This window comes from Camelus bactrianus, chromosome 12, assembly GCF_048773025.1.
Source record: "Camelus bactrianus isolate YW-2024 breed Bactrian camel chromosome 12, ASM4877302v1, whole genome shotgun sequence".
In the NCBI taxonomy this organism is placed as follows: Eukaryota; Metazoa; Chordata; class Mammalia; order Artiodactyla; family Camelidae; genus Camelus; species Camelus bactrianus.
The window spans coordinates 31,950,675-31,976,818 of NC_133550.1; the positions used below are offsets into that span (position 1 = coordinate 31,950,675).

Sequence of the window (26,144 nt, forward strand, 5' to 3'; positions counted from 1 at the left end):
AGCCCCGAGAGGCCAGAGACAGGACAGCCTCCGCACCCCCACCCCCCACCCCCGGGCTCCGGGCCTCCCTCCCCGGGCGCGCCCCGCCCGAGCCCCTGGCTGCACAAAGTGGACGCCGCGCCCCTCGGACCACCGCGAGCTCCCCAGGCCAGTCACCGCGCCGAACGCCGAGCCCTGACGCGGCCAGCCTGACCCACCAACGCGGAGACTCCCAACTCCGAAAGTTCCGTTCGCGAGTGCGTCCCTGTCGCACCCCAAGGCGCAGAAAGCGTCCCGAACCGGACGGCTGCGCTGCGACCGCGAAGCAGAGCCCTCCCGCAAGAGCGCTGCCAGGGATGAGGCGGGCCGGGGAGCGTCCACCCGCAGCCCTCGCCCTGCTGCTCCCTTACTCTGTGAGCCGTCGTCAACACGGTCGAACTCCCAGTCCGGGGACAGAGTCTCCACCGCCATCACCCCGGCGCCTCCCACAGTCACAGCTCCAACCAGCCTGGGTGAAGACAGCGGCCTCACCCAGGCTGCTGTCATAACACGTGACTTCCGGCCCCGGCCCCACCTCCGCTCGAGAGGGCGGGCCGGGCTCAAGGCTTCTGCGGGCCGCGGGGGCCGCTGGGAAAGCGAGTCCTCCGCAGTGGCCGGAGGAGGCCGCCATGGCGGCGGCGGCGGTCCTCGCGGTTTCCTCCCGTTCCTATTTGGGCTTCGCACCGTTCAGTTTACTTCTCAGGCCACATCGATACCTTACATTTCGCCCTGCTGACTCCAGGCCATTTTTAATACTAGGGAAGTTGCTCCCTCAGTCAAGCCTAAAAAGGGCAAAATTTTGGGGGTGGGGGCTTCACAGGAAGGCGTGGTCCTCGAGGACGTCGCCGTCCAGGCGCTTCTTCCAAGAGCCCGTATATCCGACGCCTTGCGGGTAGCCACCGTCCGAGCTCTTACCGCTCTTCTCCTGCGCACCCTGTGCGGATGGTTCCTGAGGAGAAAATACGGCGTGGAAGAGTAGTTACTTTACGAACACCTTAGGGAGGAATTTTACTCTGCTGCTTATCTTCCACCCACCGGCTCTCTACCCACCTCCAACTCAGAAGGCAGTGGGGTGGAGAAGAAGCGCTGTTTATGTGGGTTCTAAAATGCCCTTACCTGCTAAATGGCTTTTTGGTGAACAGAGATCTGTGCTACCCAGTAGTGCTACGTGTATACAGGTATTTGCACAACAGTGTTCATTGCTGCTTGATTTTATCAGATACTAGTAAGCGATCTAAATGTTCATCGATAGGGAGTAATTACATAAAGTTCATACGTCCATGCTGTGAAATATTAGATGGCTGTTAAATGAAGTAGATTTATGGACATGAGAAACTGACAGGAGGTAGTTGCAGAACAATGCGTATTTGTTACCACATTTGTGTTTTTATATAAACGTGTATAATTCATATGTGCGTGTAAACGCATGGAAAGTGAACTCAAATCACACTAAACCGGACAGTGGTCAACTGGAAGAGTTGGTGATTAGAAAGTCATTTTCAGGTTCTGTTGTGTCTACTTATGAGTTTTTTAATCTTTGTAAGTGAGAATTTATTAAGGTCTTACTTCTGTAACCTCAGAAAGAACCCAAAATAACTAACTTAATAAAGCAAGTGAAAAGTCGCTTGAAGACCATTCCATGGGGCCCGTGAATCTGCAGAGTAGGTCAAATATTTGAGTGCACACTAGGTGCCATGCTAGTATTTGAGTGCACACTAGGTACCATGCTAGATGCAGAGATTATGAAAAAGGCAGGCAAGAAAACAGACGCCTGCGGTCTTAGTGGGCATTTTAGAAAGGATGAAAAAAAAAAGAAAGAAACAAAATTGGAAAATAACCCGTAACATTGGTACCTAATTGCTGACAAACATTTTTTCTTTTACTTTCTGTGTGATTGTGAGTTTGACTTTGCTGTATTCCTTACATTTGGTTCATCACTGTGATTAGTCTCCCAACAGGTCATTGTGATACATTGAAGTCACAGGTCAGAGCAATTTGAATCTGCATATTCAGTAATCTATTAAATCAGTGCAAGAGGCAGTGTCATGTAATATAACTAAAAGCACAGTTTCTATAGTCAAATTGTGTAGGTCCAAATCGTAGCTCTGCCTTTTACTAGCCATGTGATTTAGGGCCAAGTGATTTAGCCTGTGCCTCAATTTCCTCATAAAGTGGGAACAATAGTAGTAAACACCTTAAAGGATTGTTTTGAGGACTCATTCATACATATATGAGGCACAGAACAACGCCAACCACATACTATAGAAATGTTTACAGTTTTGAATCATTATAACCTTGTTTTAAAAGAAATCTCAGGGATTGCCTATCTTAGCTTACGTATCTTTAAATCAAATTCTACACCTAGAACTTCATATTTTATTAGAGAACTATAAATTAGATACTAAATCTAAAGCACATTCACTATAAACTGAAATGTGCTATCTGAAAGTTATTTATTACAGCAGGTGTCCTGTATTTCTCAGGCCTAGGCTACCAAAGGCAGATAATCATTTTGAAGAGTTAAATATCCTTCTTTCTACTTCATTCTTAGCAGTACTTTCTGAAAGGCAAGCTGGGAACTAGAAGGGGAGATATTCCATATGGACAGTATTATGCTATTTTGAAAGCTTTAAAGAACTTTAGAACAGTTGCCCTCAGAATGTGCCTTCCTGCTGGCACCTGGGAATCCTTGCCTTTAACCCTATATCCACAACTTGAGTACCAGTTTATTCTGTATCAAAACATTGTGTGTGTGTGTGTGTGTGTGTGTGTGTGTGTGTATGCCAAGATCGTAGCGAACTTGTTTGTTAATATAAAGTATGTTCCCTGCAATAGAAAAATCTATGATAACTCACTAAAGACATTTCTCTCTGTAATTTGTCAGAGTCCTATGTGTACCTGCCAAAAAGATTCCTAATATGTTAATTAATATATTTCCTTACAAAATAATCTCTCACCTGGGCAAGAGTCAGTCTTCCCAACCCTATCATTTACTATAGATATATGACAGATCTTTTCTTTCTATCGTCCACACCACTGAGTGAAGTTTCTCAAAACTTATCTGATCAGGGAATGCCCCACATTAAGTCCTTCAGTGGATTCTATTGTCCTTGGCATGGAGTTTATGTTTCATAGGATGGAACACAAGGCTTCTTCCAGTCTGCCCTTTGGTTATTCTCTAAATTTTCTGCCCATCTACTCCCCAATTTATACCCACTTTGCTCTGCTGTAATACCAGACCATTTGCAGTTCCTCAAACAAGTCCTGCTGCTTCCAACCTTCTTGAGTTTACACATGCCAGTCCATCCTTCAGTCAAGAGCATGCCTTCTAGGCCTGGTCCCCTAACCAACTATAATATTGTCAAAAGTCAATTTGGACATTAGCTTTTATATCAGAGACTAATGGCCTCCCAAGACATATTATTCCTTTCTCCCTGTAAAAGAACCCAGTTTTTGGTTGGACCATGGCCGCCCAACTCAAAGATTCTCTCTCCTAAGGCTCACCTATAGTCAGGTGTGGACGTACCATGAAGTTCTGGCCAATGAGATGAAGTTGAAATTTTGAATATTAGGGGAAAAGAGTAAAGTGGGGATTAGGAGTGAGTGTAAAGATAATAGCAGCTAACACTTATTTTGCATTTACAGTGTACCAGGGAGCATTTTAAGTCTTTTACATATATTACGTTATTGAATCCTCACAACTGAGGTTCAGCCAACATCATCAAAGCCATCTCTGTCATGTGTTAGGTTTCCACATACTCATGAGTCTGTGTCTGTGATGTTGAACAAATTCATCCATCCCTATGCCAAAAACCCCAGTCTTAATTACAGCAACTTTTTAAGTGTTGCTGTCTAGTAAGGCAAGCCTCATACCTGGTTCCTCTTCTTGGAATATTTTTATTTTTGACCTTTTGCTTTTCCAAATAAATTTTAGTCAGTTTGTAGAGTTCTGTGGAAAACCCTGTTGGAATTTTGACTGAGATTGCACTAAGTCAATTTGGCGAGAGTAGATCTCTCTTGTGATGTTGAGTCTTCCTAACACTATCATTTATTCGGGTTTTCCATAATGTCTTTCAATAAAAGTTTATAATTTTCTCCATAAACTTCTTGCACATCTTTTGTTAGACCTTCTCTTAAAATAAATCTGCTTTCAGTGGTTGCTTTTATAAACAGTATATTTTTTAATGTTTTCTAACAGTTTCTTGCAGGTATATCAAAATAATAGATTTTTATATGTTGAACTTATACTCAGCCACCCTACTAAATTCTTTTAACTGTAATAGTTTGTAGATTCTTCTGCATTTTCTTCCTACACAGTTATACTTGTCTGTGCATAGTGATACTTTTGCTTTTCCTTTTTAATCCTTATATATTTTTCTTACTGTTTTACTGCATTCTCTAGAATTTTGTACAATGCTAAATAGAAGTAATAGCAGATATTTTTGTCTTGTTCCTGATTTTTTGAAATAAGTGCCTACATGCACATTTTGACTATGAAAAGAAAGATGTTTTCTGTAGTTTTTTTAAAAGTACACTTTGTCAAGATAAAAAAAAATTCTCCTTCTAGTCTTACTTTTGAAAGAGTTGTGTTGGGGTTTTGTTTATTTTGATAGTTTTAAATGTACATTGTTTAGAGCAGTGATCAGCAAACCACAGCCCAGTCCAAATCCAGTCTGTTTTTATACAGCCCACACACTAAGAATGATTTTTACATTTTTAAACAGTTGGGGAAAAACAGAAAAATATTTTATGACACTTGAAATTACAGGAAATTAAAATTTCAATGTCTATAAATAAAGTTTTATTGGAATACAGTTATATCCATTCCTGAACGAATGGTCTATGGCTGCTTTTGCTCTAACTACAGTGGCTTAGTTAAGCATTTGCAACAGAGACTATGTGGCCTGCAAAGCCTAGAATATTAAGTGCCCAGCCCTTTATAGAAAAGATTTGCCAACCCCTGGCTAGAATCATAGAGTTATACAAGATTTGTTATGGAAAACAGCAAACTCACCCACACCCTCCCCCATTATCCTATCCCGAAAGGCAACCACTTCTATCTCTTTTAGTTGATTTATTTACTTCCATTTCTCTAAGTAGCATAAGTACAATATTACTTCTTTAATTTTTGACTATAGTTATTATATATTGTCTTCCCCCTGTTGGAGATGAAGATGTAAATATCTTTCTTCCCTCACCCCACCATTCATATCTTTGCCATCCCACCCTTTTTCCAATATATTATTATATAATAATTTTGGTAGGTCAATATTGAATGTTATGACTCTGTTAATGCAGCTCTTACTTGAGCCATGTAATACACTATGATTTATTTTTTAATGCAAAGCTTTTTGTTTTTCCTGCTATAATTATCTTGGGGTTTTTTAATGCATTTTCTTAGTTTTGTTTTTACCAATTCAAACTGAAGGCCTTCACTAATTGTCTAAATTTCTTCTCAGGATGTTCAGGTGCTTCAGGTGGTCCATTAATTTCATCATCCTAAAGAAGTCTCCTAGAGCTTTCTAGCTCACTACCATCTGGACATTTTTAGTAAGTTCATTGTTCATTATAATTTCTTCTTTGACCCAGTAGTTATTTTTATGTGTGATTTTAAATGTGTTTTAAAATTTCCAAATGCTTGGGGGTTTTTAATTTATCATTTAAAATTGATACCTAACTCCATTGCATGTAGTCAGAGATGATGGTCTATGTGATATCTACTCTTTCATATATTATGAGACTTCATTTATGTTCTAATTATAGCCTAGTAATTGATGAAATGAGAAAATACGTGTCAGCCTGAAAAAAAATTTATGTTCTTTGAGTATTGAATGCAGGGTAGTATGTCCATTAAAACAAACAGGTTAATTAGGGAGGCAGTGAAGTTTTGTTTCAGCCTCCTGATTACTCCAAAATCTGCCTTTCAGCGTTTATGGATTTCTGTACTCATGGGTGACCAGTGATTATGGGATCATTTAGGTTACCATCATATCTGATTCAGATTGGACTGAGTATTCCAGCCCTGTGCTTCCATAGTACTTACTTCTTTGAAATTGTATGTTGATATACCTGTCTCCCCTATTAGGCTGTGTATTATCTTCCTATTACTGATGTAACAAGTTGCCACAGACTCAGTGGCTTAAAACAGCACAAATTTATTATCTTAGGGTTCGAGAGGTCAGAAATCTGAGATGAATCTCCCTGGGCTAAAATCAATGTATTGGCAGGAGTGGTTATTCCTGGAGACACTGAGGGGAGAATCCATTTTCCTGCCTTTTTCTGCTTTCATGCATTATTCTAATTTCTTGCTTCTGCCATCACATCTACTACCGGCACTGATTCTCCTGACTTCCTCTTATAAAGACTCTTATAATTACACTAGACCTATCCAGATAATCCAGGATAATCTCCCTACCTCAAGAGTCTTAACTTAATCAGATCTACAAAGTCCCTTTAAACAGGTAAGGTAACATAATCATGGGTTTTGGAGATTAGGACATGGACATTTTTGAGAGTCTATTATTTAGCCATGTACATATAGGACACTTTTTCTGATAATTCCAAAATCTGTGTTTATCTGGATGTCTCTATTCTATTGTCTGGTGTGGTTTTGTTTTTGTTTTTCCTCTTGGTTTTCTACCATTTGGTCTTGTTTCCTGATATACCTGATAAATTTTTTTAAGGCATCCTTGTCTTTATGTATAAAAAATTATAGAGATAAGTTAAGGATCTGGATGATATTATCTTTCTCCAGAGAAGATTACTGTTTCTTTTGGAAGGTTATTAGAGTAGGAGCAGATTACTTTAACCCAGTCTAGGACTATTCTGATTCCAAGCTGGGTTTCTGTCTTTGTGAGGGCTGGTCTGTTTCTGTCTCATCTTAATCCTAGGATGTAGCTCCACAAGGGTGCTTGGCAAGTGCTGCCAAACCTCTTTGCATCTTTTCAACCTCACAGCTACTGCTTTCTGCCTCTCAGCCTCTTAGATTGTCAGCTGCAACTTACAAATCAGCAAATGCCTTGAGGTGAAATGTGGTGTCGTATGTCATGTTCACCTTTCTGGACCTTCTCTCCTGAATCTCGGTTCCTCATATCCTCAGTGTCCTAGTTCTTCAGTGCCTTCAAAAAGATTTTTAGCAACAAAAGCAAAAAATGAACAAATGATAATATATCAAACTTAAAAACCTCTGCACATTAGAGGAAACAGAGTGAAAAGGCAACCTATGGAATGGGAGAAAATAATTGCAAATCATATATCTGATGAGGGGTTAATATCCAGTATATATAGAGCTCCTACAATTCAACCAGAGACAACTAACTCAATGTAAAAAATGGGCAAAAGACCTGAATAGGCATGTCACCAAAGAAGATATACAAGTGGTTAACAAGCATATGAAAAGATGCTCAACATCACTAATAGTTAGAACAATGTAAACCCAAACCACAATTAGATAGCACCTGACACTCACTAGGATGGCAACTATAAAATTTAAACACAGACATAGACAATAACAAGTGTTGACACAAATGTGGAGAAATTGGAACCTTTGTACAACACTGGAGGAAAAAATATAAGACAGCGCAGCCTCTATGGAAAACAATGCGGAGGTTTCTATAAAAACTAAAACTAGAATGACCATATTATAATCTATTTCTGGGTAGATATCAAAAAAATTGAAAGCAGGATTTTGAAGAGATACTTGCACACCCATGTTCAGTGCAGCATTGTTCGCAGTAGCCAAGAGATGAAGCAGCCCAAATGTCTATCTACAGGTAAGTAGATAAAGGAAAATATATGTATACAATGAGTATTATTCAGCTTTTAACAAGAAAGAAATTCTGCCACATGCTACAACATTAGATGAACCTTGAGGACATTATGCTGAGTGAAATAAGCCAATAACAAAAGGACAAATACTATATGATTCCACTTACATGAGATATCCGGAGAAGTCAAAACCATGGAAAAGAAAGCAGAATGGTGGTTTCCAGGGTCTGAGGTGAGGGGAAAGGGGGAATTGTGCAATGGAATGTAGAGTTTCAGCTTTGCAAGATGGAAAACTTCTAGAGATCTGATACACAATGACGTGAGTATAGTTAATACTGTTAAACCGTACACTTAAAATGGTTAGGAGGGTAAATTTTATATTACATGGTTTTTTACCATAATTTAAAAGTCTCCAAAAAAGAAGATTTAAAAAATATATTTTACCATCTTTTCTAGTTGTTCTCAGCAGGAAGTTGTTCTGATATAAGCTAGGCAGTCAAAGCCAGAAACCCTGAAGGTTTTTCTATTTTTGCTTTTAGTAAATATTGTTGCTTACTTTCCTGCTTCCATTCTTTTCTCTCTTCAGCTAATTCTTGTCTTAGTAGTCCGAGCTTGACTTTTATTTTTTAATTTTATCCCCAAATTAATTTATATGTTTAATGCAATTTCAGTCAAAATCTAAATAGTATCTTTTGTCAATATTGACAAGCTGATACCAAAATTTATATGAAAAGACAAAGGAATGAGAATAAGAATTTTGATAAGAATAAAGTCAAAGTAATCACACTACTTGATTTTAAGACTTACTATGAACTTTATTATGAAGTTACAGAAATCAGGACAGTGTGCTATGGGTGAAGGACACATAGATCAATGCATAATATAGAATCCTGAAGTAGAACCACACCAATATGACCAATTGATTTTTGGTAAAGGTGTAAAGATAATTCAATGGAGAAAAGATAGATAACATTGGAACAATTGGACTTAGATATTCAAAAAAAGAATTTTGACCTTAACCTCACACCTTATATAAAAATTAACTGAAAATCAAAAATAGATCTAAATATAAAACAGAAAACTATGAAACTTTTAACAGAAAACAGGAGAAATAGCTTCATGAGGGGTTAGGTAAAGAGTTTTTTCACATGACACCAAATGCATGGGCCATAAAAGAAAAAAATGATAAACTGAATTTCATCAAAATCAAAACTTTTTGTTCTGTGAAATACACTGTTAAAAGAATAAGAGAAACTACAGACTGGGAGAACATATTTGCAGTTCTCACATCTGACAGAGGACTTGTATCCAGCACATATAAAGAACTCTCATAACTCGACAGTTACAAAATAAAAACTCCGTTGGAAAAATGGCCAAAAGACTTGAACAGTCACATCAACAGGAAGGATATATAGATGAAAATAAGCACATGAAAAGATTTTCAACATCCTTAACCATTAGGAAAATATGCATTAAAACTACTAAACACTTATTAGAATGGCTAAAATAAAACATACTGACAAAACCAATTCAGAGCGTAATTTTTAAAACACAATCCAAGTATCCTAGTTCTTTGTTTAAAAAACTGTCAGTGGCTTCCAGTTGTGCTTACAATAAAATACAGCATCTGTTGGAAAAACCTGTCTACCTCACCAGCATCATCTTAGGCCTTTCTTTTTTGCTCATTATGATCTAGCCAGATTGATCTTTCAGTTCCTCCAACAAATGGAGCTTTTTTCCACATGAAGGCCTGCACTCGCACTGTGCCCTCTTTTTGCCTGGAAAGTTCTATCCCTACTGGCTGTCTTCCAATTATCTTTTATAGATCAGATTAAATGTCACTTCCTTAGTGAGAACATCCCTGACTACACAAGCCCAAATAGGTACCCCTATTATTAACATCCACTATATATTTCTTTCCTTTGTAGCTCTTATCAAAAGTTTTGATCATTTAATTATTTGGGGGTTACTTGCTGTCTCTTCCATTAGATTATAAACTCTATAAACATCCAAACCATGTCTCTTTGATACAGTTCAATGTCAAGTACAGTGCTTGGTACACAGGTGATAAATATACATATTTTTTCAAAGAATAAACCAATAATTATCATTTTTTAAATTGCTTTATAATATTCATTTTATACAAAAATTATTTCCTCTTAGTTTGTCAGTAGGTGGCACTGCTGGTTAAGCAATCTGTAAGTGTGAAAAAAAAAACTCATTTTAAAAAGTGGCTTTTTAAAATTGTTCATTTCTTCCACCAGTGTGGAATCAGAACCTTCTCTGTTTGATACACCACGTGACTAACACCTTTCAAAGAGCCCAGTTATCTGGTAGGAGAAATAAGATACTTTAACTTAGGGATTGGCAAAGAATAGTCAGCAGATCTGCCATCTACTTTTGTAAATAAAGTGTTTTTGGAACACAGTCATGTCCATTTATTTGCATTTTTGCCTGTAGCTGCCTCACAATACAGTAGCAAAGCTGAATGGTTGCAAAAGTGACCATATGGCCCACAAACTTAAAATATCTACTATCTGGTCCTTTAAGAAAAAGTTTGTCAACCCTTTTTAACTCTGAAAGAGCACAATGAGCAAAAGTATATATACTTATATATGTTTTCTATATAAGTTTTGGTCTACAGAACGGGTTGAAATAACCTAATTTTAAAAATATAACTTTCTTAGAAAAATTTTATCATTAAAATTTAATGTAATGTAATGTAGAAGTAATTGACAGATACTAGAGGCACCTAAAGCACTCGTTAAACCCACTTGCAGCTAATAACAAAGAAAATAAAACAAAATATAATAAAGATAACATTTTAAAGATCTGAAAGACAATAAATTTAAGCAGAAACCACAGGAGAATTTACCCAGCAACTGGTAATATTTATGAATTTGTGGCTTTTTACCTGACAGTGTCCATCCCCAGAAGTGAAACACAGCAGTCTTACTGGCTCAAGATGGTAGCAAACTAAGTTAAGGGTTGTTGGAAAAGAACCTGGAAACCTGGGGGAGGAATCCCAAAGCAAGGGACCCACAGAAGAAATGAGATCCAAAATCCGCATGTAAACTTGGCCCGAATCCGTGGCTGACCTCTGAACTACATGCCCAGGGCCTGCTGAAATAGCAGTCAGGAGTCCTTGAGAAACAATGGCACTGGGTGAGAAGTGTGTTTGCTGCCCTCTGGCTACATATATTCCCCAACAGATGTGCATCTCGGGGAGCAAAAGCTGAAGCCCTGTGAGTTATAAATAGCAGAGAACAGAGACTGGGCTGGCAGAGCAGCTTGAAATTTAAACAGGAAAAACTGATCATCAAGGGAACAGCAAAGAGGGTGAACCCCATAATCTGAGCAAAAACATTGGCCAAATCCTTGTTTAAATGAAGAACTAAGTACAAAATATAAGCTACGGCACTCTATGAGGTTTGAGTCCAAGCAAATTTCTTTCTTTTTAAATCAAAACCCCAATCATTTTCTTAAGAACATTAACAGAATCCAGAATGTTGGTAAACTGGCTTCTTTTTTGATAACCAGCAATAAAGTTTAATTAATTAAAATCTCATAATTAGAAAGAAGAAATAGATAAAATTATGATTATAGTTGGAAATTTTAACACTTCTCTCTCAGTATTTGATATAGTAGGCAATATAGATTTGAACAGTACTCTCAATCAGCTTGACTTAATTGATATTTATAAAATATTCCCACCCCAAAACAGCAAAATGGACATTTTTTCAAGTATAGAAGCAAGATAGGTCATAAAACAAGTCTCAATACATTTAAATGGATTGAAATGTTACAGTTATGTTCTCTGACCATAGTGGAATTATATTAAAATCAATAACAAAAGAATCTCAAAATTCCTGGGAAGTTTCTAAATGTTAGCATCTCAAGGTCATTGTGCTGAATGAAGAAAATCAGTCACGTACTATATGAGTCTATTTATTTGACATTCTTGAAAAGATAAAACTACAGTGATAGAGAACTTATCAGTGGTTATCAGGGTCAAGGGTGGTTGGTAGACATGACTACAAAGGGATAGGGCAAGGATTTTGAAGGGGATGTGTTTAGGGAATGGACCTGTTCTGTATCCTGATTGTAGTGTTCCTCATACAAATCTATACATACGTTAAAACCTACAGAACTGTACACCAAAAATAAAGTCAATTTTGCTGTATGTTCATTTTGAAACATGTAGTGGTGGGACTGGCCTTCAGGTGAACCTGGCTCTAGGATTCAAATGATGTCAGGTCTTGGCTTTTCACTGTTTCTTTTCTATCTCTTCCACAGTTTTTGCTACATTCTTTGGGTTGCATATGCTAGCCCTTGGCAACTTCAGCCTCATATTATCACAATATCAAATCTAGTAAAAGAGAGAAAAGGAGTATGCTTGACTGATAGCTCAAACAGAAGTCCCAGAATTAAGTATTGCTGGCCTTGCTTAGCCTTACTGGGATACTGCACACACTTTTGAACCAATCATTGTAACTAAGGAGGTGGGAGGGATGCACTGATTGGCATAGTGTAGATCATGTGCTCTACCCTTGGATCCTAGGGAGTTCAGTGGGAAAGGTAACTTCATAGGAACCACATGGCCTCAGAAAGGAGGAGAAGCAGATCCTTAGATGAAAACTAGGGTACTGTTATCCCAAGATGTGGACTTAGATGGCAGGCAGCAAAAGCAATACATGGTCATTACATTAACTGGCCACTTGGTCATTTGCGGTCAAGTAGATCACACTGGTACTATTTGTCAGGTACTAGAGCAAATAATTATTTGATTATTATAGTAGGATTCTTTTTTAAGGTGCACTGTATCAAAGTTCCTTTTAGAACAGTTTCATCATTTAGATGCTTCTTATGTTTAGGCTCCAGGATAAAAGAGCTTCTAAGGTTTTAGTCATCTAATACAGGTTCTTAAGGAAACTGTGCAATGAATTGTTTTCTCTCATAAAAACAAAGATCATCAAAAGAGAGACAAAACTTGGGGGGAAAGTTGAAAGGGAATCAGTTTAAAGGGTAATTTCTTTACACAAGAAATTCTCTTGGCAGAAATATGATTTGGAGAACCCCAGAAGTCTGAGCAAAACATTGCTCTAATCACCAAACTTTGAGATTCACAAAGATCTTTAGGTGTATCCCTCATGATTTTTCTGTAGTCAGCTAGACATCTCCACAGGAACTTCCCACAGGCATCTTATCAAATTCAGCTTGTCTACAAGTGAACTCATCATCTTCCACTCCAGCACCTGCTTCTCACCCTGTAATGCCATCCATGTCTTGGCAAATGGTTTCATTTCCCACAGAAGCCCAGTCGAGATACAGTGAACATGCCTTCTATTTATCTTTCTCTCTCCATCTTCTTGTTCTTATCAGGCACAAGGTTTAGTTGACTTTAACAGTGTCTTTCAAATCGATCCCTTTTTTTCTTCCCACTGTAACAGGGAGTACTTGTTTGGCCTATTGCAGTTTCTCCTTAACAGCTTCTGGTGTCACTCCACCTTCCATACTGCTAACAAAAGCAGTTTCCTAAAATGCAGTGTAATTACCTCCCTGCACTCCCTATCTCAGCTTCAGTGAGGAGAAAAACCAAAATATTGAGTAGTTATCCTTGGATTGTGGGATTGGTGATTTGATGTTTTTGTTCTTTATACATTTTGGTATTTTACAGTATTCAACGAGTGGAAGAAAAAGATTTGGTGCTTTCTGTCACCTACTTAGCATGGTATACAGGCCCTATGAGACTCCGTCCCACCTCTCCATGTTTGCCTACTCCCCCTGACTCCAGTGAATGCTCTTTGTAGCCACTGGCTAACAGAATGAGCTCAGTGAAGGGGATTAAGGGCTCTACTTCACTCAGAGCATCCCCCATACCCCTGCCTTTTGTTTTTTTAATGTTTGGGGCTTCTTCATTATATTTCCTTTAAAGAATATCTTTAGCGTCTAAATAAAGGTTTAAAAGTCATTATTCCAGATACCATTAAAGCATTTTCTGATCTTGCTGTGCTAATTCTCTCCTTCATGACTTTTATTTGCTGTTGCTTGTGCCTCTGATGTTTCCACTTTTATCTTTTGGTAAATCCTTCCCCTTCAAAACTTACCTTTTGGGTTGGGGGTTTGGGGTCAGCAGGGAGTTAAATCTTTTGTGAAATCCTCCCTTATGACATGCAACTGAAACTAGTCATTCCTTTCTGTCTGTTCCTCAGCCTCTAGTCAGTCACTAAATTCATTTATTTCTGTATTCCATAAACATGTTATTCCATGTGTCAAGAACTGTGCTGGGTACTGGGGTGCAAAGTTGATCAGCACACTCACTAGCACTGAGTTAGGTCCTCCTACTTTGTGTTTCCATAAAACTCTGTTTCATCTCTTATAGCACTGATCACACTGCTTATTTGCCATTCCCTGCTGGACTATCAGCAACATGAGGGAAGTGAATCATCTGCCTCGTCATCTCTTTAGCCCAGCACCTGCCACAGTGCCTAGAACATGGCAGGTGCTCAAAGATTATTTATTGAACAGTTGTCCTTAAATTTGACACAGTTTGGTGGGAGCAGACATGATGGAGCAATATGTTGTTTATTTATTGCCCAGAGATTACTGGTACGAATATGAAAGTGGTGGTGGTCTTTTCTACTCCAGCAGTTCTCAAATGACACTATTTATTTCTTTGGGTCATATTTCTTGATGTCTCTGGCAATTTTTGATTGAATGCAGAATGAATGAATGAATAATTGCAGAGGTTCTGGCTGTTATCTTTCTCCAGAAAAGACTGACTTTATTTTCTGGCAGTCAGCTAAAGTAGAGCAATTTAGTTCATTACAATCAGGGCCGAACTCATGTGGGGCTAGGCTGCAGTCTTACAGTAGTTGTTCTACCTTCCAGTTGTACTCTGTGTTGGGGTATGTCTTCCAAGAGTATCAGCTGAGAGAGAATGCAATATTTTCTGGACTCCCCTCTTCCTGGCAGATGTTGAACTCCAATTTCTTAGCTTTTGGTTTGGTTTTTGGCCATTTTCTGCTTGGTTTTATGGCCTTAATCCTACGCATCTTAAGAATAGCAAATACGTTAAACTGAAAATCAGTTTTGGGAGCTACATGCACTTCTGTAACCTCCTTATCGCCAAGGTCTTGGCTTTTTAAGTTCTGGCTGCTCAAACTCCAGTTGTTCTCTCTGCTTCCATGAGATTGCCGAAATCTGCTAGTTTCTCTGCTTGTTGGCCTCTGCTCCCTGCCTCGCTTTTCAGCTTCTCTCCCCAAACCAAGAATTTGTGAATTTCAAATTGGAAAGCAGAATGCAAAATGTTGGATTCAATTCAGTGAGCTTCTTATTCCTCAAAGACATGCTACATCAAGGTAGCTTTCTGATGCCTTCAGACAGATATGCTGAAAAGTTTATCCAGATGTACTAGCTGTTCTGGATTCGAGTGTTGATCTTCTCAAAGGACTATCATAACTGAAAAGGAAGTCTCTTTTTATGTTTTTAATGTCTGTATGATCCTTACTGATGTTCACTTTTCTGTCCTTAATATTTGTTATTTCTGCTTTCTCTCTCTTTTTTTTCAGTCAATCTCACCAAAAGTTTATTCATTTTATGTCTTTTCAAAGAACAAACTGTTGGTTTTGTTGATCCTTTTTATTACATATATTTGGTTCTCAGAGAAGCAGATGCCAAGATGAGATTAAACATCCAAGAGATGTTTTTAGGGGATACAGCTGTAGGGGAAAATAAAGAGGGACCCAGTGGAGGGTGGAAGAGCCAGGCTGCAATTCAGGTCTGACCCTTTGTGAAGGAGAGAGGGAAGGAAAGTAGGCGAGGGAAGAGTATTAGATTACTGTGAAATTCAAGAAAATCCAGTAGGCCAATGGGGAGTCACTCTGTCATCAGTGATCTGCATTTCCCTGCCTAGGTATCCCTGCCACTCCCAGTCATTGGCTGGGAGCAACCCATGGGAGGCATGGACTTAATGTGGATGTGAAGATTAGTTTCAGAGTACAGCAACTGAAGCCATCAGTCAGTCATGCTTTCTGCAGTTGAAGGTCCATCAGTGGACATGCTCAAGATTATCATTACTACAATTTGGGGTCACAGGAAAGTAGTTATACCAATGGAAACAAAATCTAAAAGGAATGCCTGGTCCAAAAGCTGGCAGGCTCTCTACAAGTAAAAGATGGAGAAGAAAAATTGAAAAATAATTTATTTTGGGTCCCTGATGCTCAGTGTCATAATGCATCATTGTAAAGGTATCCCAAACATTATTAAAATTCATATATTTAATTGGATCAACTATAGGAAAAAATTAAATGAATATTAATATTAAAGTGACATTTGCAGAAGTAAAAAGACCTAATTATTTACTAGGGACATATTCCATAGAGTATTTGTATTAGATAGTCTAGTTGTATCAAGCTTGATTCACTTAACTCATCATTGAAATTATTACCAAAATTCAGTTCTTCCTGTTATAGATCCCTGGATCAGTGCTCTCAAGTATTTGTTTCATCATATAATTATTTTCACTTAAACAATAATCAAACATTAATAATAATACAGGTTCAAGTGGGTTAAATTAAAATGAGAATTTATAAAGAAAACACCATTCCAAAAACAAATAATAAAATATTCAGCAGAGCAAATTAAAACCAAATAAATACACACATCTGTGTTTCCAAATAGCAACAATGGCTGCACATCAATTTGAGTCATATAAGTAACGAAACAAGGGAAAAGTATGAAAGTTCACAGAGTTTTATTCTAAATTCCTAAAGTTGACTATGAAAGTAAAATTTCTCTATGTTTAAAATTTTTATAAATTATGTGACTTGCAGTTGCATAAAATTCTGAATGAATGTTCTACCCAGGACAAAATAGATCCCTGAGCAACATATTTGCACAAAGCCCCTGAAAGTCACGGATATCAATCACAAAAGAAAACATTTATCCATGGCACACTGAGTAAAGATTTCAGTGTTGTATTCTGGAAGCTCAAGACTATAAACCACTCTTACTCTACAAAGCTCTACACACAGAGTTTTGTGTGGGAATTCTTGGGTTTCAACTTGGTATCTATCATCTAATGTGTGAAATAGATTCAGACATTTGCAAAAAGTTATATAAATTACTGTATTTACAAAAATGGCACAAAAGTGAATTCAGCAGTCTATGCATGTACATACTTCATTCACATCTTCAACAACAACAAAAAAAAACCCAAAAAAGATATTCTAACACTATGAAAGTGATAAACACGAGATACAATGGGCTGCTCTTAAGTAAGGTCACATACAGGTACACCAGAATGTGCAAATACTGCCCAAGAAAAATTCTATTTTTAAAAATGAAACAAGTTGAAGGCAAATCAGGTTCAACTGTAGAGACACAGATCTGTCATATCTGTTTGAAATATGTGATGTCTTCTAACTTGAGGTCTTAAACTTCTATTTTACAAAATCCAAAAAGAAAAAGACAGGAAAGTAACACAATAGAGGTTATACAAAATAAGAAAAATATTAAAAGTTTACAATTAAGTGAGGAAACCCAAAACATTGAAATCATAAAATTTACTTATTACTTGTTAGATCTTGTCCTATGCTAGAAAATAGGAAGTATGTATATTTATTTTCAGTAAATTACTTTATGCTGCTCTAATGTATCTTTTTCATTGGTGCATTGTTTAATCCAAAAATTATACACATTCAGATCGTAAAACTGTATCCCTTAAGAAACAGCACATACCACTGCTACCTGCAAAGCTATCCCAATGACATAGTGTATGGAAGAAAATAAATAGCTGAGAAATAATATGTTAAAGAAATAATACAAATGAGAACATTCACAATTCAGCTCTTTTACTCAGCCAGTTTGCTAGCCACAAGGAATGGTCCTGTCCAGTGGGAATATGGTCCCTAGTCATGTCTGTCTTACCAGAGGCTACAATAGATGTTGCTTCATCTTCATGGGGGAGGGGCAAGATAGAAATAGAGTAAGTGATATGAACTACTATGCGTAAAATAAATAAGCTACAAGGATGTATTGTACAACACAGGGAATATAGCCAGTATATTATAATAGCTATCAATGGAGTATATAACCTTTAAAAATTGTAAATCACCATATTGTACACATGAAACTTATATAATATTGTACATCAACTATACCTCAGTAAAAAAATTGCTTGATCTTCATTTTTGCTTTATCCATGTTGTAATCTCTAGGATTTTTTAAATCGTCTTTTTGTAACTAGTTCCTCAAGAAATCTGCCCCCTAAACTTGCATCTCAAATGAGGGTAACTTGCTTTCAACTTTGCTTCTTCAGCTTTCTCTAGACTAGGCACTTTGACTTGGCTAGTCACTAGTGACTAAAATTTTTAATTGGGCCAAGTGCCTTAATCATCTCATTTAAATATCCTGTATCATTGCTAATATTTTGCCTGCTTCTGTCAGTTATAAAAGTATGTTAAAATCTTCAAGTATGATTGCAGATTTGTCTGTTTTTCCTTGAAGTTCTGTAAGTTTTGCTTTTTAAAATTTGAGGTCTTGTTAGTAAGTGTATACAAATTTAGAATTATATCTTTCTGTCAAACTAACATTTTCTTTTGGTTAGTGTTTGGTTTTTAGAAAATCATTTTTTCTGAATCTTTATATTTTAGGAGTCTCTCTCATCAGAGTTTTGTTTTTTAAGCAACCTGATAATCTTTGTCTTTTAATTAAAGCATTTAGTCTGTTTTCATTTACTGCAATTACTGGCTTAAATCTAACATCTTACTTATGTCCTTCTACTTTTTTCCCACCTCTTCCATCTTCCTGTTTCTCTTCTTTCTTGCCTTCTTTTGGATTGATTTTTTTTATCATTCTATTATTTTGATAGTTTTACATTCTATTAACTTGGTAGTTATACATTGATTGTATTACTACTATTTTAGGGGCCGTACTAGAGATTGTAATATGCATCTTTAACTTATTAAAATCTAATGTAAATGAGCACTTTTATTATTTCCGAGACAATGCTGCAACCTTAGAACCTTTTAACTTCACCTTTTCTCCCTGAAAATCATATATTTTTTGTTTTATTTAGTTTTTGAAAAATCATGTTATTGTTATCGTGTATTTTAATTATATACATTTGAACTCCATAAAACATTATTAGAATTGTTTTAGACAATATTAACATAAATTTTCCCTCATATTTACCCTTTCTATTGCTTTTCACTTTTTCATCTCTGAGCTTCCATCTGGGGTTATTTTCTTTTTACCCAAAGAACATTCCATTCCTTCAAGTCCTCCAAACTTATCTGACAATTTTTATTATTGTTTGTATATGTTTATGTATTTATAAATATGTGTCTTATTGATATATATATCTACAAGATTTCATTATTATTATATTGTTCATATGATCAGTGTTTACTTACTCACTCCCATATTTGCCTTTTTTGTTGGTCTTCATTCCTTCCTGCATTTCTGGGCTTCCAAGTGGGTAATTTTCCTGCTGTTCAAAGGATACTCTAATATTCCCTTTATTTTATATCTACTGATAACAAATTCTCTCAGGTTTTAGTTTCTAAAATTGACTGTATTTCATCTTCATTTTTACTGGGTATAGAAATCTAGATTGGCAGGAATTTTTTTAACTTATCAAGTTCTATAATTGCATCTGGCCTGACCTCCAGTTAGCAAGAGAACTACACTTTTGGTTCTTAAAGAATAAAATTTTTGACATCATAAATATTTCATTGTATTTGGGTGACTATAAACTCATTTTGTAAAGTTAGGAGTTGGAGTATATATAAATGTAGAATCTTCACTCAGGAAAAACCACACTCTTTGCCCACCATCCCCAGTTTAGAATAGGTAAAATGAATATAAATATTTGAATTGAAGTTGAATAGAAGCAAGAAGTCACAAAATGCAGGCAGGGAAATGGGTTGAATTGTCAAGAGGCAGTTCCCAAAGCAAAACCTTGGATGTTTGCTGCAGCTTTCCAGGCCTTAAGGATGTTTTGTTTTTTTTTTCTCTCCTTTTTACCTTCTTAAACACATTCATTTATTTCTTCTCTCTTTCAACAAGTATATGCTAAGCTCTGCTTAGTGCTCAATACTGTAAATCCTGATAAATAACACACGGACTCAGCCTGCAAAGAGCTTCTAGTAGAGAAGATGACAGATACATAAATACCAGTAACAGATTGAGGTGTCATAAGAGATGCATAGACAAAAGTCCTTCCCAGTTCAGAGTTGTGAGAGATTACTTTGGGGGAAACAAAGAGGTTAGGGAGGAAAGAATCAGGAAAAATGTCTCCAGGAGGAAGCATTTGAGCTATACTCTTAAGAAGAGAAGGAATTGTTCATGCCTAGATGCTAACAAGTGGCAGGTGGTAAGCTTTGCTGGAAAGCGTTGTCCAGGAAGGAATAGGCAAATACAATGATTTGGCAGAGTTACATGTGCAAAAGACTGGCGAGAAATAAAAGTAAATGCCGAACTGCAGACGGCTTTGAATGCCAGTCTGAGGAGTTAGTTCTTTTTGAGACAAGTGCTCAGCTAAAGCATGTCTTGAGGGTTTCTTCAGACAGATAAGGGAAATAAGGATATTTATCATTTATCTATCTGTCATCTACTGGGGAGCAGCTACGTGCCAGGTTTCTTTATACACAGTCTCTCATTAAATCTTCTTGTCAGACTACGAGATAGGGATCCGGATCCTTATGTACCGAAGGTGCCCGCATCCCTTATCTTTCGTGGCTCCACGCACATACCTGTTGCTTTCTCAGGGCTGTGTTAAGGACTGATGTTTAAGGCAGACCCTTACGTACCTCAGAGGGTGTGAGTAGCCGGTAGAAGATCCCACAGCTAGTAAGACTGGAACCGAGGCCGCCGCCGGGAGCTGTCCCTCTGGCTGGGCACCAGCGCTGCCCGGGAGACTGCGGTACGCCCCGCCCAGTCGCATGGGATTGGCCCCGGGAGCCCTGCCAGCTGGAGGGGGCGGAGCCATTAGCTGGGTCCCGGGACTCGCCGAGGCCCTGAGCTGCGAGCGCTTCTGCCTCGGGCTAGTAGGCTGCAGGCCGCACCCAGGCTGAGCGGCCCCCGCTTGTCTCCTGCGCCCCTGCGGCTCCCGCGGCTCCCGCGGCTCCCTCTCCTTTCCAGCATGCTGCGGCGAGGTGGCCAGGCACTCCGGCGCTTCTCCACCGGCCGGGTGAGTCCGGCCCGGGCGAGCGTCCCTGCTCTCGTCCCGGGCTGATTTCCAAACCCGGGGGCGGGGGTGGGGGAGGGCGTTCCGAGCAGCGGGGCTGAGAGTGGATGGCGATGTTTAGACTTTGCTAAAAGCCCAAACAACGTTTTTTAAACAGGGATACTGCAGAGGAGGATCTGGGGAGGGTTCTGGATGGGGCTTGTCAAGCGAGCCATTGTCTTCCACAGAGAAGAGGGCTGAGGATGCAGCTTTTGAACATCTAAGGTATGGGTGGGATTGAAAGAGTGGAGATAGTCGCTTTGCAAGGGGGCCAGAGTTGGCTTCCTTTCCTTTTTCATTTCAATCTTGAGATCCTTGATTATGAGATGGAGCCGAGATACAGGACCGAGACCATCTCCTGGAGGAGAGTCGTATCAAGTCAGCGGGGTCCGGCCTGAGACATGTGAGCGCTCTGACTGGCATGCAGGGCCCATTCAGATAATAGCACTCCGACTTTGTGGCTGCAAACTCATTATTCCTGAGCTGCAAGCAGCAAGATTTCTAGGATTACCAGGCGCTGCAGAAGCAGCCACCCTTGAACATTTGTAAACTATGGCGCAAGAACCGAGCCCTAGCCCAGCCCAGGGCCTTGGAATTGCATCAGCTTCTCCAGAAATGGAAGGAGAGAGGACACGTTGCATGTGGGCTGCCTTCAGCATTCGGGGGTCTGGGGAGATATGCCTCCCTGCATCTAGGCAGATTCCAGGCTGTTTAGGAAACAGACTCCAGGCTGTTTAGGAAAGGGAAAAAAAAATCCATCCCATGTACATGATCACTTTTTCAGGAAGTGCATGTTTGCCCTGTTATAAAAGAAATTGCTTTTTTTGATTTGTCTTCCCTGCCAGAGTCACATGTGCATGTGTACACATCCAGATATAAAAACTTGGAGGCAGAGAGAAGTCTTGGGTAGCATCAGAAACTGGCCCAAAGTAGCATAAGTGGAAAAGCTTTTGTTCCCCTGACAGCCCCAAGTAATGAGAATTCACTTTATCCCATGCAGTCAGTTCTAGTTATTTTGGGAGTATTCACCTTTTTTTTCAAATAAGGAAAAAGAGACTTGCTATGGTAGAGATTTTGCTTGCTCTCCTGTGCAGTGCTCTGGACTCCTGCTTAGCTTTCTCCTGCCACGTGGCACATGGGAATCTGGGTTGAATGGCACAGAGAGCAAGGGGTTTGTGCCTGCCTGTTTTATTGGCCTCCTCTGTCAACACCTTTCATTTAATTGCCTTTTTTTGGAGAGCAGAAGGGATTCCTGAAGGGTGAAAAGATATCAATCATGGGGTTTACATAAGATTTTAATAATAAAAATCTGAACAGCCCAGGTGTCAAATGGCATAAGCAAAAACACCCATGGAGAAGCACTGGGCACAGACAGGGGTCAAGGACCTGAGAGACTACCCCGGGAATACATGTAGAAGCAGTGACATATGGCTGGGAAGAAAGGTTTTTCAATGACCAAAGGAAGACATGGAGTAATAAGAATTGGCGATATTTTACTCCATAGAAAATGGAGAGTCATCCTTTGGATTGTGTTCTGTAGTACTGTTCAAAATCAGACATGGCTGATGAGAGCATAAAATGGTACAGCTTCTTTGGAAAACTGACAGTTTTTTATAAGATTAAACATAAACCATCATATAACTCAACAATTTCCCTCATAAGTATTTATCCAAGAGAAATGAAAACTTATGTTCACACAAATACCTATTTATGGGTGTTTATGGATGTTTTATTCATAATCACCAATATAAATGTCTTTCATCTGGTGACAGGATAAGCAAACTGTGGTATATTTGTCCGTACATTGGACTCCTACTCAAACAAACAAAAAAAATGAACTACTGATACATACAACAACATGGATGAAACTCAAATATGTATGCTAAGTGTAAAAAGACAGATTCAAAGGGCTACATATTATATGAGTCCATTCGTCTGACATTTTCAAAAGAGTAGAACTATAGTGACAGAAAAAGAGATCAGTGGCTATCAGGGACAGGAGAAGGGAAAGGGGTTGACTGCAAGAGGGCAGGAGGGAGTTTTGGGGGGTGATGGAACTAACTGTTCTTTATCTTGATTGTAGCAGTGGTTACATCACTGTGTGTTTGTCCAAACTCACAGAATTATACACTGAAAGTGGTGTGTTTTATTGTATGTAAATTACACCTTCCTCTTAAAAAAACTTTTAAAATCACACAGTGCTTTTGAGTTTGGTATTAAAGCAGAATGAAGAATGAAAAAAAAAAAACTCTCAGAATGTAGCAACATCCAAGGGGAAAATTCGTTTATAATACTTCCTGATAGAATTAATGTTTCCATTTTTTCTTGAAGAAATGGATGTAGAAAGAAGTATTTAATTGACAAACCTCCTGATTTTTAAAGAGAAGTCAGAAATTCAGTCTGCTAATGTGAAGCCTCCTAAAAATCTTTCCACAGTTTTTTTGCCAACACTCTTACTGGGTCACTGATTAGCAGTCCCTACCATGCACTGTGCCCAGAGCATGGCTGATGTTCAAACATGCTTGTTGAACAGATCTTGCACGCTGTCAGGCACTGTTAGGGGCACCACGTGACAAGTGCTCCACTAAGTGTTAGATATCTCGCTGTCTCAGAAAAATTAACTTTGTTTTATTCTTTTGTGGAAAGGTTCTTTCTCCTTTCCACTTCTCATTGGAAAAGCTGCCATTTCTCACAGTTCCTAATATGAACAGCTTTGACCTTGTTTGACATCAAGCTTAGATGGTTCTATTTAGGTAGCACCTGCTTCAAAAAAGGGCTATGGATCAGGGGAGACACTTAGCACTATGCCTTTGAGTTTTCATTAGAAGACTGTGTGTATTTTTTTTTTAATCCTTAGAGATAATCAGAGTTCATATTAACTTGCTTTCCAAAGAATTTTACCAGGATGTGAATAGCTGGAAATGCAATATTTGATAGTTTAAAAAGCAAAAACTCGATTCCCTGCAACAGACTCTTCTAATGCAGAATGTTCTCTCTAGAAAACTCCAAGATAATAGCACGTACCCCCTGATTTATAAGTGCTATGGGTCATTTTATGTAACCCCCTCTTCTTTGTCACCAATATAACAGGCAACGATAGTGCCTTAAAGGATGTTCTCTGGTCATCAGCCTCGCTCCCCCGAATGAATGGTGCTGTCTAGCATGTCAGGACCACCAAGGTAGTCCCTTAGAAAGTCTGATGGAAGTGTTTCCCATAGTTGACCTGTCAAATGATTGCCATGTTTTTTTTTTTAAAGGGGAAGAGGGATCTTCAACATAGGAAAACCACAAAGCACATCCTCTGAAGTGCGACCTGAGTTTGAATCCTGCCTCTGCCTCTTTTTAGCCCTGTCTGTGAACAGGTTACTTAACTTCCCTTTGTCTTCTCATTTGTAAAATGAGTCACTGCGAGGCTTAAAGACATAATAAGGATTTGATACTTTTTTTTGAATTAGTGAAAAAGGCTCAATCCAGTGCCTGCCTTATGGTACACTCCCAGTAAGAAGACTCCATTATCATCATTTTTATTTACCAAGATATTACTTGTGGTAGAATAATGACAGTGAACATTTATTGAGCATTTACTATTGCCATGCACTGCACTAATGCATTATGTACTTTATCCCACTAAATCCTTATAGCAACCTTATGAGATAGGTACTGTTATTGTTCAGATTTTAACTGATGAGACCCAGCTCAAGATCGCCCAGCTGGTGCTATGGAAAAACAATGGTACTGGAATAAGAACTAGAGTTAGAATCTCAGAGCTGCCACATAGTAACTGTTTGACTCCAGGATGTATTTTAACCTATGCTTTACTTTCTTCATCTGTAAAATGGCTGTTTAATGCCTGTCTCTGGGAGTAATTGGGCAGTCAAAATGAAGTAACATTATATCAAATACCTGGCACATACTAGGGTCTTGTTAAAATGTTCACTATTACTTCCACCACTTCTACCTGACCCAGACTCCCCAGGGCAGAATTTTTTTTTGTAGAGAATGGACACACTCCATACAGCAGAGATTCTGACTTTTGTGTGCCTGTCTGTCAGTGGACAGCTTGTTAAAATGCAGCTTCCTGGACTAATAAAGTGCAGCAGCAGGATTGAAACTTGCCCGTTTGGTTTTGACTTAGTGCCAGCTTGCTGAGAGTCTGACTCAGTAGATTAGGGGTAGGACTCAGGAAACCACATTTTTAACATTTCCTCCCAGCTGATTCTGCCAACATGGACAGTCAGTCCTCAGACCATACTTGAAGAAATAAGACTGAGATAAAATATCCCAGTCTAGTTCTTTGGAATTATACTAACTCATTATAAACACTTAAAATCATAAAATCTGAAATGTTCTCACTGTTAGAAACTCACCTTTGTAGCTTTAGTTTTAGCACTAAGCTCAGAAAGTGTTTCAGTGAATGTAGAATTTCCAGACATACTGCCATGGTTTCTGTAAATACTGTGTTTCTAGGGGAATATTGACTCTGAAACTGAACTCCCAATAACCAGATGACAGCTGAGAGCACGTTACATTTGAGTCCACTCATCCTCTTGGCTCTTGTATGTTTTTAGAGTAATATTTTAGAAGTCTTAAAATATGTGGCATTAATAATGGCATGAGGTAAAGCCAAATTTTGTAATTTGTAAACATGTCAGTTCTATTTCAAGCAACAGCATTAATTATAGGATCTGAAGATAGAATATTTAAAGACCATTTTGACTTTTTAAGAGGAAATGAAATAGTTATGCATTATTTGTAGGCCAGGTGTGCTGTTCTTAGAGTTAATCTGTTAGACACAGATGCTGTAGGCTCTTTGGGGATGGAAACTTTAGCTGGGCCTGGAAAAGAATTTCTAAACTAAAACCTTAATTGCTTAATTATCAACTCACTTATAAGGAAGATGTGAACCCATATGCTTTTAAGTTCATGCCTAAAAAGGGATGCTATCTATGTCATTAATAGTGTGGGAAATAAGAGAAAATTAAGTTTCCTTAGAGTAAAATTTTAACAGTGAGGCTTTACTACTTTAGAATGACTTTCTAGAACATTAATTAATCCCATTTAGATTGAAGGAAAAATATTCTAAATCCAAATCCTGTGAAGCCATACTCTAACATGGAGGAATAGAAGG

At 38.4% G+C, this 26,144-nt stretch overlaps 3 protein-coding genes across 5 annotated transcripts in view; 1 reads left to right on the top strand and 2 right to left on the bottom strand.

Moving 5' to 3' along the window:
• The window catches only part of WASHC4 (WASH complex subunit 4), a 63,798-nt gene extending 63,251 nt beyond the window's left edge, over positions 1-547 (bottom strand). For both annotated transcript variants that reach the window (XM_045507024.2, XM_010970458.2), the window contains exon 1: positions 390-547. In XM_045507024.2, the coding sequence (XP_045362980.1) occupies positions 390-525 (136 nt within the window). In that variant the 5' untranslated portion in view covers positions 526-547. The remainder of the gene's footprint in view (positions 1-389) is intronic.
• On the bottom strand, positions 548-25,457 carry LOC141579492 (uncharacterized). The gene is made up of 3 exons (XM_074375914.1): positions 25,384-25,457; positions 20,601-21,074; positions 548-967 (listed from the first exon to the last, which is right to left on the bottom strand). The coding sequence occupies exons 1-3, from the start codon at positions 25,455-25,457 to the stop codon at positions 736-738; spliced, it is 780 nt and encodes a 259-aa protein (XP_074232015.1). The 3' UTR covers positions 548-735.
• Positions 20,851-26,144, top strand: part of ALDH1L2 (aldehyde dehydrogenase 1 family member L2) — a 50,162-nt gene continuing 44,868 nt past the window's right edge. For both annotated transcript variants that reach the window (XR_012510691.1, XM_074375143.1), the window contains exon 1: positions 20,851-20,980. Coding sequence is in view for 1 of the 2 variants with exons in the window: in XM_074375143.1 (XP_074231244.1) it covers positions 20,933-20,980 (48 nt within the window). In the remaining variant the exon portion in view is untranslated. The remainder of the gene's footprint in view (positions 20,981-26,144) is intronic.

Coding starts and splice junctions, on each gene's coding strand:
- LOC141579492 (XM_074375914.1), bottom strand. CDS start 25,457: ATGGCAGTATGTCTGGAAATTCTACATTCACTGAAACACTTTCTGAGC. Junction 21,075..25,383: donor CTAAAACTAAAGCTACAAAG/GTGAGTTTCTAA, acceptor ATCCACTCTCAG/CCCCGCTGCTCGGAACGCCC. Junction 968..20,600: donor GGCTACTCACACCCTCTGAG/GTACGTAAGGGT, acceptor TTTTCTCCTCAG/GAACCATCCGCACAGGGTGC.